This window comes from Oncorhynchus mykiss, chromosome 6 (assembly GCF_057628025.1).
Source record: "Oncorhynchus mykiss isolate SJ-2025 chromosome 6, ASM5762802v1, whole genome shotgun sequence".
Taxonomy (NCBI): Eukaryota; Metazoa; Chordata; class Actinopteri; order Salmoniformes; family Salmonidae; genus Oncorhynchus; species Oncorhynchus mykiss.
In genome coordinates this window covers 25,041,026-25,054,996 of record NC_143027.1, presented here as the reverse complement: position 1 = coordinate 25,054,996, position 13,971 = coordinate 25,041,026, and the positions used below count along the sequence as shown (strand labels likewise).

Sequence of the window (13,971 nt, the reverse complement as noted above, 5' to 3'; positions counted from 1 at the left end):
CAGCATTACAAAATATGAAATTTATTTGATAAAATTTTTTGCACATGCACACCCACACAATATTTTGTAACCACCAATATAGGCTGATATTTTTTGTCATAAAGCTAGCACACAATTGCAGACTTTTAAAACATTATGGTTTTGAAGACACCATGGGGAAAGCTTTGCACTGTTTGATTATAAATTTTAATGTACAAAAAAGGCAGTCTGAAAATCAAGTATAAACATTTAAAAACAATTTACAAATGGACAAAGTACAAAAAGAGCAACAGTCAAAACAATATATATAGAAGCAATGACCGACAATTGTACAGAAAGTTGTACAGAATGCTTTTCGTACATTCTTTTTTGGCAGTCTCAGTTCAAATCTCATGAAAGTAGTGTAGTCCAGAAAAAGCTGTGATATAAAGTGAATGGAAGGATGAAATGATTAACAAAATAGTGTAAGGAGTTAACAGATGGAAGGTTTCATTTCACATACAAACTGGACCAGAGAACGCTGGACATCTGCATACTCATAATGGATAGTTTTGATAAATAAAATACATTGGCTTTCAATTAATCATACATTCACTACTCTGTGCTAGTTGGGTGCTGACACAAATACAGTACTTCTACCCTTTGCAAATATATGAAATGGAGAGTTGACGTCTGTGAACCTGTAGTCAAATTAGTTGAACTTATAGGGGTCATTATGGAGGTAGACTTGTCTTGTTTAAATCACAATTTCTATGTAACAACAACTTGATATTTAGGGCTTTTATCTGATGGTTATTCAATCAAACCTAGTCTCTGTCATAAGTCAAACATTTTCCTGCTTCCAAGAATTGCAAGTTTGGAGTGTACTCTACAAAACTTAGTTTGAAACAAAAATAATACCAACTGCTGATTGCAACTTATCTTGGAAACAGTTAATTAAACTGGCCTTCAATTGCATTTCTTTCACATCCATTGTCTTGTACACAAACGTGTCAAAATGGGATTGTGAATGCAGTAAATACATTGCATGTATAACATGAAGAACAAAATAAAGTGCCTTATTTTTTTCATTAGTCTTTTTGTGCAAAAATAGTGTGAAACATTAAAACATAAATACACACTTACTTTTCCCCCTTATTTTTTTGTATTGAATTTCGTTTGAATGTCATTTTAATGCGCAGGTCCTCCAAAAAACATTCCTACAAGTAATAAACTGCACATCACTAGTCTTGATCAACATAATTTACAAATACATTTAAAAAGTAATGCAATGACTTGAATGCATACAGGACATAACACTCCACTCACTGGACAAAATACAAACCATTGTGCATTTATAAGGCAAATACATGGGAGGTTGGTTTCAACTAGGCATTTCATGACAATTCAACAACAAAAATATACTGAATCTTGAAACCCTGTCCTATCTAATGTCCTTGTCCAGAGTTATTTCAGTGTGCCTGAAGAACTGACACTTGCTGTTAAGAATTGATACTTGCTGATCAAATTCTCTCCAGACCAATCTGACAAGTCTTTCTGGAGATTTTTCATATTTTACCACTGCACATATCGTGACTTTAGGTGCTAAGGTGGTGACTAGACAAATGTGTACCTGGGCTTGAATTGAACTGAATACGAATGTGACAATTCGGTTTGTATTGAATATTCTGTTTTAAGTTAATATTTGTTTTTACTATTCATTTAGCAAATATTGCTCATACACAATATCATAAAAATGCACTGACAAAGCATGCAAATTGAGCCTTGAGTTCTGATAGAAAAGGCCATTAGTTAGCATGTGCTTTCAAAGGTTGGATGGGAATTATTATTCTGGATGTGGTTTAGGTAAAACATGCAAACCTATACAGTTCAAATGACCTCAGCTGCCTGATCCTAAAACTGCTCTTTTCCTTGCATCAATATGGGTACTACAATGTGAAGGTTTGGTTAAGGTGAGCCACCAGCAGTATTATCAAGTATGATGTTGACTGGCCATTCTGAGCCCTATCCTTTGATCTCAGCCCTAAAGAGACTCTGATATAAACCCCTCTTACTCTGAGGAACATTGTGGTCTACAGCGTCATCAAACACACCTACGTATCTATTGGCCTTCAAAATTGAGAATATTTCAAATCATCCATCGTGTTGCAGTCTTCTGCTTCAGATAGCAAAACATAAATGACCAGAGGTTGGCTTATGACACTAAATGTCAAACTATGAGGTCCCTGAACCATATTCAAAATACATACTGCAATTTAAATAAGAAAATATGGTTTCTAGAATACAACATTTGTACATTTTGACCACTTTTTTCTTCTCACAGGACTGAATTTACAGTAATGGAAGTGTTGGAGATGAATTATGTGGTTGATAATATACTTCAAGTATTTGAAGGGGTTATTTTACAGCGCCAAGTCTTTTCAATAGTTTCTTCCCTTTGGAGAGCAGTCCCTTTTTCTTTTTGGAGGACAAGTCGCAGGGGCCCCTGATGGGACTGCCAGGCCCCACTGTAGCAGGGCCAGAGCCAGGGATGTGTTGGCGCACTGTGGGGGAGGCGGCTCTTCTGGGCGGACCCGATTTTTCCAATGGAACCTAATGGGAGACCCGTAAGGGACAGTTCAGCGGGGTTAAAAAGCCAACCCTCTTGCACCCCAGTCACTACTCCCTTCCACTTAGTCCTTTCTGTCTCAGCAGGGCCACCATACCTTGGCTTCATCAGTCTATCTCCCTCATAGCGTAGCCCAGTTCAACTTGTAAATGTTAGGATATTGTATCTTGAGTGTACTGAGGTGCTGTATACCCCCCTCCCCCACTGCCATTTAGGTAGTCTTTCATCAAGCTGGTTTAAATGATAGACTTCAATGTCAAAGAATGTCCACATACTCTTTACCAATCACACATGTCTATGCTGAGATTCTCCAGAATGGCTATCAATGGCATAAGCCATGTCTTTCACACACACAAAGCAAGAGATACAATATTGTATTAACATTATGGGACAACATATGACAGCAGATTTTCTTTTTAAATATAAAGGGCATTCATATACAACTGGGTTACAGTAAACATCTAATATCTAAATATTCCTTCATTGTAATCATGAGCTAAAAGGCTTCTTTTCAATTGCACTTAGGAAAGATGTATTCTTAAGATCCTATTAACATGAGACTAGTCTCTAGCACTAGTCTCTACTGTAGATATTGTATAGTCTCTGGCACTAGTCTCTACAGTAGATTTAGTATAGTCTCTGGCACTAGTCTCTACAGTAGATATAGTATAGTCTCTAGCACTAGTCTCTACAGTAGATATAGTATAGTCTCTGGCACTAGTCTCTACGGTAGATATAGTATAGTCTCTGGCACTAGTCTCTACGGTAGATATAGTATAGTCTCTGGCACTAGTCTCTACAGTAGATATAGTATAGTCTCTGGCACTAGTCTCTACGGTAGATATAGTATAGTCTCTGGCACTAGTCTCTACGGTAGATATAGTATAGTCTCTGGCACTAGTCTCTACGGTAGATATAGTATAGTCTCTAGCACTAGTCTCTACAGTAGATATACTATAGTCTCTACAGTAGATGTAGATATAGTATAGTCTAGCACTAGTCTCTACAGTAGATATACTATAGTCTCTACAGTAGATGTAGATATAGTATAGTCTAGCACTAGTCTCTACAGTAGATATAGTATATAGCTACATATAGACACATCCAGATCAATAAGAGGGTCATATTATTCTGCACATTGAATGTTCATAATTTATCATACGTCGAGAGGGGATAAGCGTTTCAATTTACCAGTTTTTGAAGCAATTAATCACTTTTCATCAAGGTAACTTCATCAAGGTTGTTGGAACCAATTTAACCTGCTTTAAAAAAAGTTGTATTTACAAATCTGATCACAAGCCACTTAATATTTATACAAACTAAATAAAAAAGTGATTTTCCATTTCTCATGTTAATTAAAATAACTTTTTGAAATCGAATTGATGACACTTTCTATGAGGAAAAAATGTTAGTAGCTATTTTTGCCATTTTGCATCATTCCTTATGTGAGAGAAAAAGTGCACCCCACTAACAACTTAAAGGCATGCGGAGCAGACCACTATCTTGGGTATCTATGGGTAAAGTAATGCCAATGAAATGTTTATCTGATTGATTGGAAACCTCAACAAGAGGGAGTTGCCTGTCTGGCAGACAGTTCATTGTTTCTAGCGGAGTTTGATTAGATTAAGCGTGGCAGGGTGCACTACTTCAAAGAGAGGGGAGGTTCTATCAGAATGTTAGCTATAGAGTCTGAATGTTACCACTGGTACTACAGGGAGGCAACCTAGGCGTGCAACAATGGCCTTTTAGCTTACCATGAGTTACAGCAGGAGACTTATCTTGAGAGAAGGACATTGTAATGTACAACACCCAGAGAAACAACTGAAGATACCATGCTTCTTGTCTAATGCATTGACTAGAGTGGTCGTCCTTAAGTTAACACAACCTGAATGCTTTTACAATAAACTCACGTCAAATAAAAGCATGTACACTGGGATCATCCTGGTGTGTACCACAGTATTCTATAAATATTTACATCCATTGAAAAGGGAATTAACTGAAATTTAAACTGGCAAAATAATGGTCATATAAACGGAGTGTGTGTTGCGTACCGGAAACTAAGGGGAACCCATGTCATCTGCATTAGACGAGGGCTGCGTTACCTTGGTATCCTCAGTTGCTCACTTACGTGATGGAAACAGCCTTTAAGGTGTGAAATGAACACTCTTCTTCTGTTTGCCAAGCGGGTGAGGAAAAGAAATCAAATAAAAAATGCAGTGATGGCGTTTCAATAGTCTGCACTATGAGAATGACAAATTATAAAACAAACCAAGAAACTTGAGATGAAATCTGCTCATATTCAAACATTAACTTGCAATTATTTGTTAAATACAGAATTATTGTAACATTATTTTACAACTAGTTATAATGACATTTGAAATTATACTCTCAAAGAGCAACATAAGCTTCTTGGTGCTATTATACAAGTAAGCAATATACAAAAACAAGGTTTTCAGGAGCAAATACAAAAGTTCTACTGTACTAGACTTATTGTTCACTATAAAAAAGTTGAAAGGGAAATCATGCATTTTAAAGAGAGAACATGCAGTGCTACAGTCTAGATATTTCATCCTCCAGTACATAAACTATTTCCTCTATTAGAAACACAGGTAATATTCATAAAGCATTTATTACAATGCTAAATATGCATGTGCAAAAAAAACATTGCATGTTGTTGACTGCTATTTTTCAAGACATTACATGACAATTCTGCTTTTCTTTTATTATTTCAGTCTATTCTCTTTGAGAACGCTTTATGAATATGTCCACATATTTTACAATGCATGTCCCCCCCCCCCCCCCCCCCACGGCAGTCAACATTGAAAATAAAAGTTCCTATGTCAAGTATTAATAGTTTTCTTTATATTTCTGAGACATCAACAACGTTTACAGCATAATGCTCCAAAGTCTGAATTCCCATCATATGTTCAGGAATGAAACACAAGCACAGACGGAGAACTAAAGGAGTAAGGAGATAAAGGGAACGGAAAGGAGAGAATGGATGACAGAGGGCTAGTACTGCGAGAGAGCATGTACCCTTTTGGTCTTTATCCGCGCTGCAGCGTCCTGCGGGTATCGAGAATCTCGAGACTGAGTGTCAGTGAGAAAAACCTCAACATCATCAGGCACTTCTTCTAGAAAGTTGGAGGGAACAAGACCTTTGTGTCCATTGAGCTCGCCCTGAGGGATCACAAACACACGGGGTGACTGGCATAGAATGTACATTGGACTCCACAATATAGGAAACTAGACGAAAGGGATATAAAATTATCATTTTAAATTGTTTATCTTACGGCTACTATTACTATCACTGTCATTTCCACTGTGTTTATTTGCACTAAGCTGGTTGAAGAAATATGAACTACGAACTTTATATCATGAACTTTATATCAAGTGTAAGTCACATCTCACATACTTACATAATGAAACCCATCTTCATCAATTTCACCAAATACTGTTATGACGTCACCAGCACAGAATGTCAGTTCAGCCTGTCAAAACAGGTTTGAGTTCAGTTTGACCTGCTTTCTCTACATCAAAGCAGCTTGCATCTGTTGAAGATTCTCTCTATAACCCAACCACGTGGGATACTGTTAGGGTTTAATTTGTGTGAAATGCTGTACTTCCTATTCCAATCACTGTGATGCATTGTGAATCTAGAAGTGTCAGTACAATCTTGGCAGACTGCTGCAGCTATCAAATGCATCAAGTGTTGGATATTTGAAGACAGGATTGCAACCAGTGATGTATATAAACCCTGGATGACTGACAGGGGGCGCTGTAATGAAGCCACCGTCCAGCCATCTTGGTACTCATCCTCCATTGTAAAAAAAGATTTTGGAGGCAATAGAAATGCATTTATTGACAGGTTTATTATATGACAGACACCTTAATACATACTTTTAAATTATATTATGTGAACTAAACATACATATAAAACATGAAAAAAATATATAAACATTTTCCTTTTTTTGTACTAATGTTATTGTCCCTACTACAACAAAAAAATACTTAAATTCATGTAATTTTGTCCTTGAAACATTTCATTGAGATACTGTAGAATTCCATTAATTCCTATGGAGGACTGCTCCTTCTGGGTAGTGCCAATATGGCTGACCGGTGGCTTCAAAGCCTCTCAATGACCAACACATAGCATCAGAAATCCAAGGTTTGTATACATCATTGATTGCAGCACAGACAATAGGCATACCATACTACTATCTACTATCCACTTTTCCAGGCCTCTCCAAAACACACAAACCAAAAGTAGGAGATGGCTCAACACACAGACCAAACTGAGGAAGGATGCCAGTGCAGGCAATGGGTGAGGGGCTGTGTTCATGAGAGGGGTATACTGTAGCCCCCTCTACCATGTGTCCACCTCTGAACACTCCAACAACAGTCAGGGAGAAAAACACACAGAGAGCGGACGCTCCTCTCACTCACCTCATTCAGCCTGTCTCTCCCATACTGTGTCTGGGGCCGTGCCAATAGAAAGGTGAGAGTGAGTGAAACCAGGGGGGAAGGGCCATAAGAACAACAGGAAAAGGTTAAGCTACTAATGGCGACCAGGTAATGGTAAAGATGGGGAGTAAGACTGGCTGGTGTATTGCTGCAATGTTGGCAAGGCAAGCAGGTACATCGTTAGTAGTAACAGGGTAGAACTACCTCTACACCTGACTCTAGCAGTACCTCCACATCCACGTTGGGGGAGCTCTCCCTGGGGTCGTAGTCATACAGTGCCACCATTCTACGTGTGGACGAGGGGTGCTGACGCCCACTCCGCCTGTTCCTCTCTGGACAGAGATACACAGACAGTCATCAATCAATAAGAATGACAAGTAACACACTAAACGAGATAATCACCGTACTAATCTCAGTTGTAAAATCACACACTAAAATGACAGTATGCAATGCCTTATGATCTCTCATGAATGACCGTCTAAACCAGGCAAAGGCTGAATGAACATGGTACATGAAGGTGAAAGCCCTAATGAACACCCCCATGGATTTACTGAAGATGAGCATGTTAGTGACAATTCTGACAGAAAATACCCATAATTCCCAACTAAACGCATAAGAAAAGTGAAGAAATGGTGGAAGAAGCAAAGCGTGAAGATGAAAAAATTGTGCAGAAAGAGTGCATCTAAAGAGAACACAGACCTCGCTTGGATTTTCGGGACCTGCGGTTTATTGAGCGACCATCTTTGAAGCGGTTGCAGATCACTTCACGGGAAAGTAGAGAGAAAAGAAAAAGAACGAGGGAAACGATTGTAGAGACAGAGAAATGAGAGTATCATCAGCATTAGACATCAGTGTGTAATGAAAGCAAGCGAGACAGGAAAAGAGGAAGGGGAAGAGAAAATCAGGCCCAAATTAGAGTAAGAAAGAGTAGTGGAGAAAAGACAGAGAGCAAGTGGGAGTCCAGATGCCGCCCTACCTAATTTCTCTACAGGAGTGTTGAGTGGGAGGAAGCCCTGTTTGAGTAGCTGGTCCATCATCCCATCATCCTCAGTCTGGATCTCTGACACCATGTTACAGGGGATCAGACCCGGGCGGTCACGGATCTCTGCCCTGTAGAACCCATCCGTGTCCTTATCTCCAAACACCTGACCAGCACAGAGAACAATGTTAGCAGGAGGGAGAAAGAGAGACAGCCACCACCACTACAGTTGTTTAATAGCAGCTTCACATGCACAACTACATCTAACCCACGAATGTAAGTCAACACGAGGCCCTTTTGTTGTTAGGATGAGGAAAGCAGATTGGACTACAGCACTGTGTGGATCAGGCTCCCACCTTGATGATCTGGCCCTCTTTGAAGGGCAGCTCCTCGTCAGCAGCATCAGGGTTGGGGGACATGGACAGGGGGTCGTAGTCAAACAGGGCCACAAATATACGCGCCGGGTCCTCTGGCTCCGACTCCTCGTAGTACACTGGCGACCGCCGCCCTCGGCCATGTCCGCGGCCTTGCCCACCGTACTCATCTGAAACACAGAAGGCACTGCTGCAACTGCCAGCATTGCTACTGCCAGCCCCCAGCACAGGATAGGCTGGGGTGCAGAGTGGAGTAGAGGGCAGCGGAACGAGAAGATGTCACTTTGTCAGAGCTGACAGACAGGGGAGAGGGCCATGAAACATGTGTGTGAAAAAGAGCCCAAGATTTCAAGGGGGATTTAAAGAGGTTTTAAGATAGAATGGTCAGTCTGTACTATTGTGTCCATCATCCTAGCCACCGTGCTTCTACACCTGCATTGCTTGCTGTTTGGGGTTTTAGTCTGGGTTTCTGTACAGCACTTTGATACATCAGCTGATGTAAGAAGGGCTATATAAATACATTTGATTTGATCCTCTCAAAGGGCACGCCTCTAAAAATGTCGATAAGACCCTACTGTAATTACATACTGTAGCAACATTTATGATTCCCAATTTATTAGAACATGTAAGCAGGACACTGTTTTTAGAGTTTTAAAAAAAAAGTCTAAGCTATCTATGATTGACAGATAGCACAGATTGGATGTTTTTTCACACATCTCTGAATGCTGGTAGGACAGACACCAAAAGGACAAACAGAGTACCTTTATAACACTCATAGATACAGTTAGACAGAGGTCAAGTAGGACAGACAGCAGCACATGTCAAGCCAGACGATGGGATGCAGGTGGAACTACACGACCATGCACATAACAAAGAAAGAATGGAAACAGACTCAGACTGTTCATTGCTGTTTTACTTCACTGTCTCACGGAGCGTAAACAGGCATTCATGCGTTCCACTCTTCAAAATGAGGAAGTATGCTTCAATATCAATACAAGAGGGGTAAAACCATGCTCACATTAGAAATACAGCATTAAGCTAAAAGGGCAAATGAATATTCCTGCAGGAAATTATAACATCAAATGCCATAGCAGAAACCTGACTCATCTGGGGCATCAGGGACAGTGAGGGAAAAGGAAAGGAATCCACCTTATATTCATTCACTAGTGGATTTCCTGGAACTCCATGTCCAAACAAACCACGTTTCAATATCACAATTCAGGGAGAATGTCTGTTCAATTATGTTTTAATGAGACAATACTAATGTTGGGTTTAGATGACAGCAGTTTCATCAAGGTGCAATGGAGTGATACCAACAAGACTTGAGTGCACTTACTCATCCAATGGTTTTCCTTGTCACTGGACTGTAAACAATCAGTCATGCAAAATCAACAGTCAACAGGGGGACTATATGCCCTGGGAGGAGAAGAGGAAGGGTGAAAAGAAGGGATGGGTGAGAGGGAAGGAAGGAAGGAAGGAAGAGGGGTCTCCAAGGGAGGCCTGGGATTAAGGCTGCAGAGAGCTATACAGGGAGGGGAGGGGACACTCATTCTTCAGCTACAGAAAAAGTGGCCATCTTGTCTTTCCCGGCAGCCGAGTGTGTAATTCACACTTAAGCTTGAGACTACTATTCCTTTCTAATATCAAGTAAGGTTCTTAACACGGTCTTCTATGTACTTTTCATGGTTTATTCATGTTGTTCTAGAGAGAAGCTGGGCCACATACCATCGTCATGCCATATCCTCCGCCGAGCTACACTGCCATGATAGTAAACATCCTCCTTGCCAGGTGAGAGGTTTCCCTCACTTCCCTCACTGTTACTCTCCATCATGGTGATCTCTACAGAAGACACCAATCAGATCACAGCGTTACTGTCAGGGACCCCCCCCCCCTCCACACTGCTCTACTTCACAGACCGGCCAATGCCTGGCTGGACATGCTGCTGGAGGGATCAGGGGTCATGGGGAACAGAGGGTGGGATAAGGCAACAGGTTGTAATCTGGAGTTCTTCAATGTAAAACAGCAATGCTTTGCACTGTGTGAGACAGAGGGAAGGGTAAGAGCAGGTGAGCCCTTTATGCACACAGTATATAAAGTCGATAGTAAACAGTAGCAGCCCCTCCCCCTTAACTGCTTATGCACATTTAAAAAGCCAAGTCAGAGACACCGTAAAGAGGTATGAGGTTGGTCAGAACTACAGGTGTAGGAGCACACCACAACTACAGAGAACTACATGGTTGTTTAAGGTCATGTGTCTATGGGAGAGATGTTCAGCTCAGGGGAGGACGGGGCATCCCATCATGTATTGACCACACTAACCAATGGAAGGAACCATCATGGGTCGTCGCTGTGGGGGGTTGCCGCCGTGGACAGGCCTCCTCCCTGAATGGTCCAGCCGGTCGCCATGGGAGCATCCATGGGAGGGGGAGTTCCCTATAATCTTTAGAGGGCGAGAAAAACACAGCGTAAGTTAAAACAAGCTGCCTTTTACACTGCCTCTCTCACATAACAAACCAGCCATTCAAAAGGATCACAAAACCATAAGAGCAAATTATATCACTTCCATTTGTCCTTAAGGAGGCAAAATAAGAGTAATAAATAAACCCATAAAATAAAGAGACCAAACAAACCAAAAAACCATCAACAGAACCAAAGTAAATCAACTCCAGACACCACAACAGGATCAGATGTTTAGCTAAAGACCATTTGTTTTTTGTTCTGCTCATGTCAGCTCCTTGATGAGAAGAGTGAGTGAGCGAGTAGAGGAAAGAGAATAGAATGGAGAAAGGCATAGTTAGCTGAGCACAACCATAATGGCTTCAGCCTGGGGCCCAAACCAGAGAGAGAGAAACTGAGGCCCAAAGGCTTCTCATCCGGTTAGTCATACAGGATATATGGGACAGAGATGGGGGGAGGGGGATCGAGCAATAAGATGACCACTGCTGTGTGTAGTATAGGAGGAGGAGAGGAGATTCTGTTGAAAAGATTATGGAAGAGCATGAAGAGGGGAGAGCATATTGTCTGCAGAGCACTAACATAATGCAGATGGACTGAAGGCTAAATCAGCTATAAGACTATGAGAGACTATCCATGTGGTCCTACTAGAAAAGGCTTTATCTGTCAAGGACTACAGCCTTTACGCGCAATGAGAAGCAGGACATGCTGGAATAGAGGTCCCCCTGTGGAAGGCAGTGCAATCAGGGTAAAGTCAGAGGTGGGATAGGATGGGCAAGACGTCTGTCATAGCTGCATATCAAACCCATTGGCTGGTAGAGAGAGGGGGAAGGCGGAGCAGAATAGGGATAGCGCATCCCCATGCACACTATAATGGTTGAGCTGCCATTTTGTTTAAAAAATAAATCTTTCTCCTCAGACACATCAGAAACAAAAACTTTCTGAAATGGCCTTTAGATAATCAAAAAAGCTTCACTTAAAAACTCACTGGACTTTCTAAGAACGAGCAAACTACACACATGAAAAACTACAAATAAGAATCACCATGAACATGTACTAATAACTTGCCAGAATATTGGACAAAACAAAAATAAATCAATGTAAAGGTGGGAGACCCATAGAGAGAAAAAACACCAAGAAAAAATGTATGGTTTTACTGCTTGCTGATGGAATGTACAGCAGGTAAGAGTCTGAGTCACACACACCGGCGGCTGGTCCGAGACCCTGTTGAGCCTGTTCACATAGCTGGCCCTAAGGTCCCTTTGATAAGGCCTGTCCAGCTGGTGGAGCCTGCCCTCGCTCAGGGCTCCGTCCCTGGGGTAGCGTCTGGGGCTGTGCCCTGGTTCCCTCTCCCACTCCCGGCCTGGCCCGTAGTGCACCTCCCTGTACCTCAGGTCAGACATGTGGCCCGTCTTAGGGCTGTCACAGTGGTCCTCATCCATGCTGCACTGCCGTGTCAGCTGTCTCTTCCTGCCTGCAGCCAGGGCCCGTCGCTCTACCGGCCCCTCACAGTGGATGTAGTGGACAGCACCCCGCATGGGGCTGCCGTGGGGGTAACCCCGGTACCCCAAAGAGCCCTCCTCCTCACTGCCACAGTCCAGGCCGCTGTCAGGGCTCTTGGTGGTCTGGCGGCTGGGCCGGTTCAGACTGCGCTCCTCGAAATTACAGCCATAGCGGGGAGAGGAATGCTGGCGCTGCAGCAGGCGACGGTGGTTCTTGCTGGGGGAGAGGTGGTTGTGCTGGTGGGGGTCCTGCTGGTAGATACGGGGGCTCCTGCGGTGCATGCAGGGTGTACCAGGCCTGCCTTCGTCGTCAAAGCGCAGGCGCTGATGATGATGACCCATCCCATCCACTCCGTCGGGCTCGTCCTCGGCAACCTCAGGGATGCTGTGGAGGCGTTTACTACGCAGGGACTTCTGTCTCACCACCTCCCTCTGTAGGTCCCAGCAGTCCCTCTCCTCCCCTAGGTCCTGCCGCCTGTAATACGCCTGGAAGACCAGGATGGGACAGCCACGGTGCAGAGAGCAGGGTGGATTGGTTTGGCATTTCAATTAAGAGTTTTGTTTAAAATGTAGTTTTTGAAGGTGTTAGAACAGGCAGGAAACAACACAGTGTGTGAATAACAAATTAAATGGGAAAAAAGACAAAATAAGAACAGAATTAGTTATTTGTGGCAGAATGGCCAGATGTAAGGCATGCAGTGTCATTCCGTGAGCTGGGGGAAATAGCATGCTCTGAACGGGAATACGTGGGACAAAAGCAAAGGGAGTAATAAACAGTAACACTGAGGATGGGTCTGGGACAGATTAGAAAAGGGTGCAACAAATCTGCCAAGGGAGAAATACTCACAGATAAATGACACAGGTGACAAACTCACCAAACATAGAAAAGACTTGAAACACATTGCACCAAGCACAGTCTGGGCAAGTGAATAAGACCTACAGTGTATACATTAACCAAGAGGAATGCGGCAGCAAAGCACTTGCATAAGCAAAATAAGACATTCAAAAAGTGTCTCAGTCTGTTCTAACATTTTCAGACATGACCCGAGGGCTGTTCTTTTTAGAGTTTCCATCAATAATGACTATAGACTGAATCTCAGCTGTGTTGCTTCTGATATTTGACCCTGATTGCATGCACTACTGCATAGGACACTCCCTTTCCAGAGCATAGTAAAAAGACACAAATACATACAGAACATGAATGAGACATACTGATTGGTGACATGACGAGGTACTATGGAAAACATAGGCAAATGCAGCAGATCAATACACCTAAAAAGACAGTTCTGTTGAGTACCGTACAGTGTGAGGGATCACATCCTGCTTACTCTTATCACCTTGATAAGTTAAACGTTTCACACGTATTCCCACAGCATTGCATGACTGTAAACATGTTTCTATGGAAATGACCTGGGGACCTTTCATATCAACACTCCCAGTGAATACAGAAGACAATTTAACTTGTTGTTTATCATCAACACAGTAAATATAACCTATGTTTCACTGCTAATAATAATGTCACTCAGGAGAACTTGTTACATAATGATTATTGACCACACATCCACATCAATGGAGACATCCTCAAAGGTAACCATCATCAACGTCCAGAAA

General features: G+C 42.1%; 1 protein-coding gene and 1 long non-coding RNA gene across 4 annotated transcripts in view; both read right to left on the bottom strand.

Annotated features, from left to right (window-relative positions):
• Positions 1–5: 5 nt before the first annotated feature.
• Positions 6–3,910, bottom strand: LOC149982819 (uncharacterized). Its single transcript, XR_016496576.1, has 2 exons — positions 3,779–3,910; positions 6–2,571 (listed from the first exon to the last, which is right to left on the bottom strand). It is a non-coding gene; the product is annotated as an uncharacterized LOC149982819 (long non-coding RNA).
• Positions 3,911–4,591: 681 nt separating this feature from the next.
• The window catches only part of LOC110525587 (syntaxin-2), a 146,773-nt gene continuing 137,393 nt past the window's right edge, over positions 4,592–13,971 (bottom strand). Inside the window, exons 27-36 of one of the 3 annotated variants that reach the window (XM_090237411.1) lie at positions 12,064–12,846; positions 10,724–10,844; positions 10,130–10,243; positions 8,387–8,574; positions 8,028–8,196; positions 7,751–7,813; positions 7,280–7,383; positions 6,007–6,078; positions 5,624–5,767; positions 4,592–4,758 (exon numbers count right to left, since the gene is read on the bottom strand). In XM_090237411.1, coding sequence (XP_090093537.1) covers positions 4,732–4,758; positions 5,624–5,767; positions 6,007–6,078; positions 7,280–7,383; positions 7,751–7,813; positions 8,028–8,196; positions 8,387–8,574; positions 10,130–10,243; positions 10,724–10,844; positions 12,064–12,846 — 1,785 coding nt within the window. In that variant the 3' untranslated portion in view covers positions 4,592–4,731. Of the gene's footprint in view, positions 4,759–5,623; positions 5,768–6,006; positions 6,079–7,033; positions 7,064–7,279; positions 7,384–7,750; positions 7,814–8,027; positions 8,197–8,386; positions 8,575–10,129; positions 10,244–10,723; positions 10,845–12,063; positions 12,847–13,971 lie in introns of all 3 variants that reach the window. The other 2 variants (XM_090237409.1, XM_090237410.1) reach the window with 2 other exon arrangements.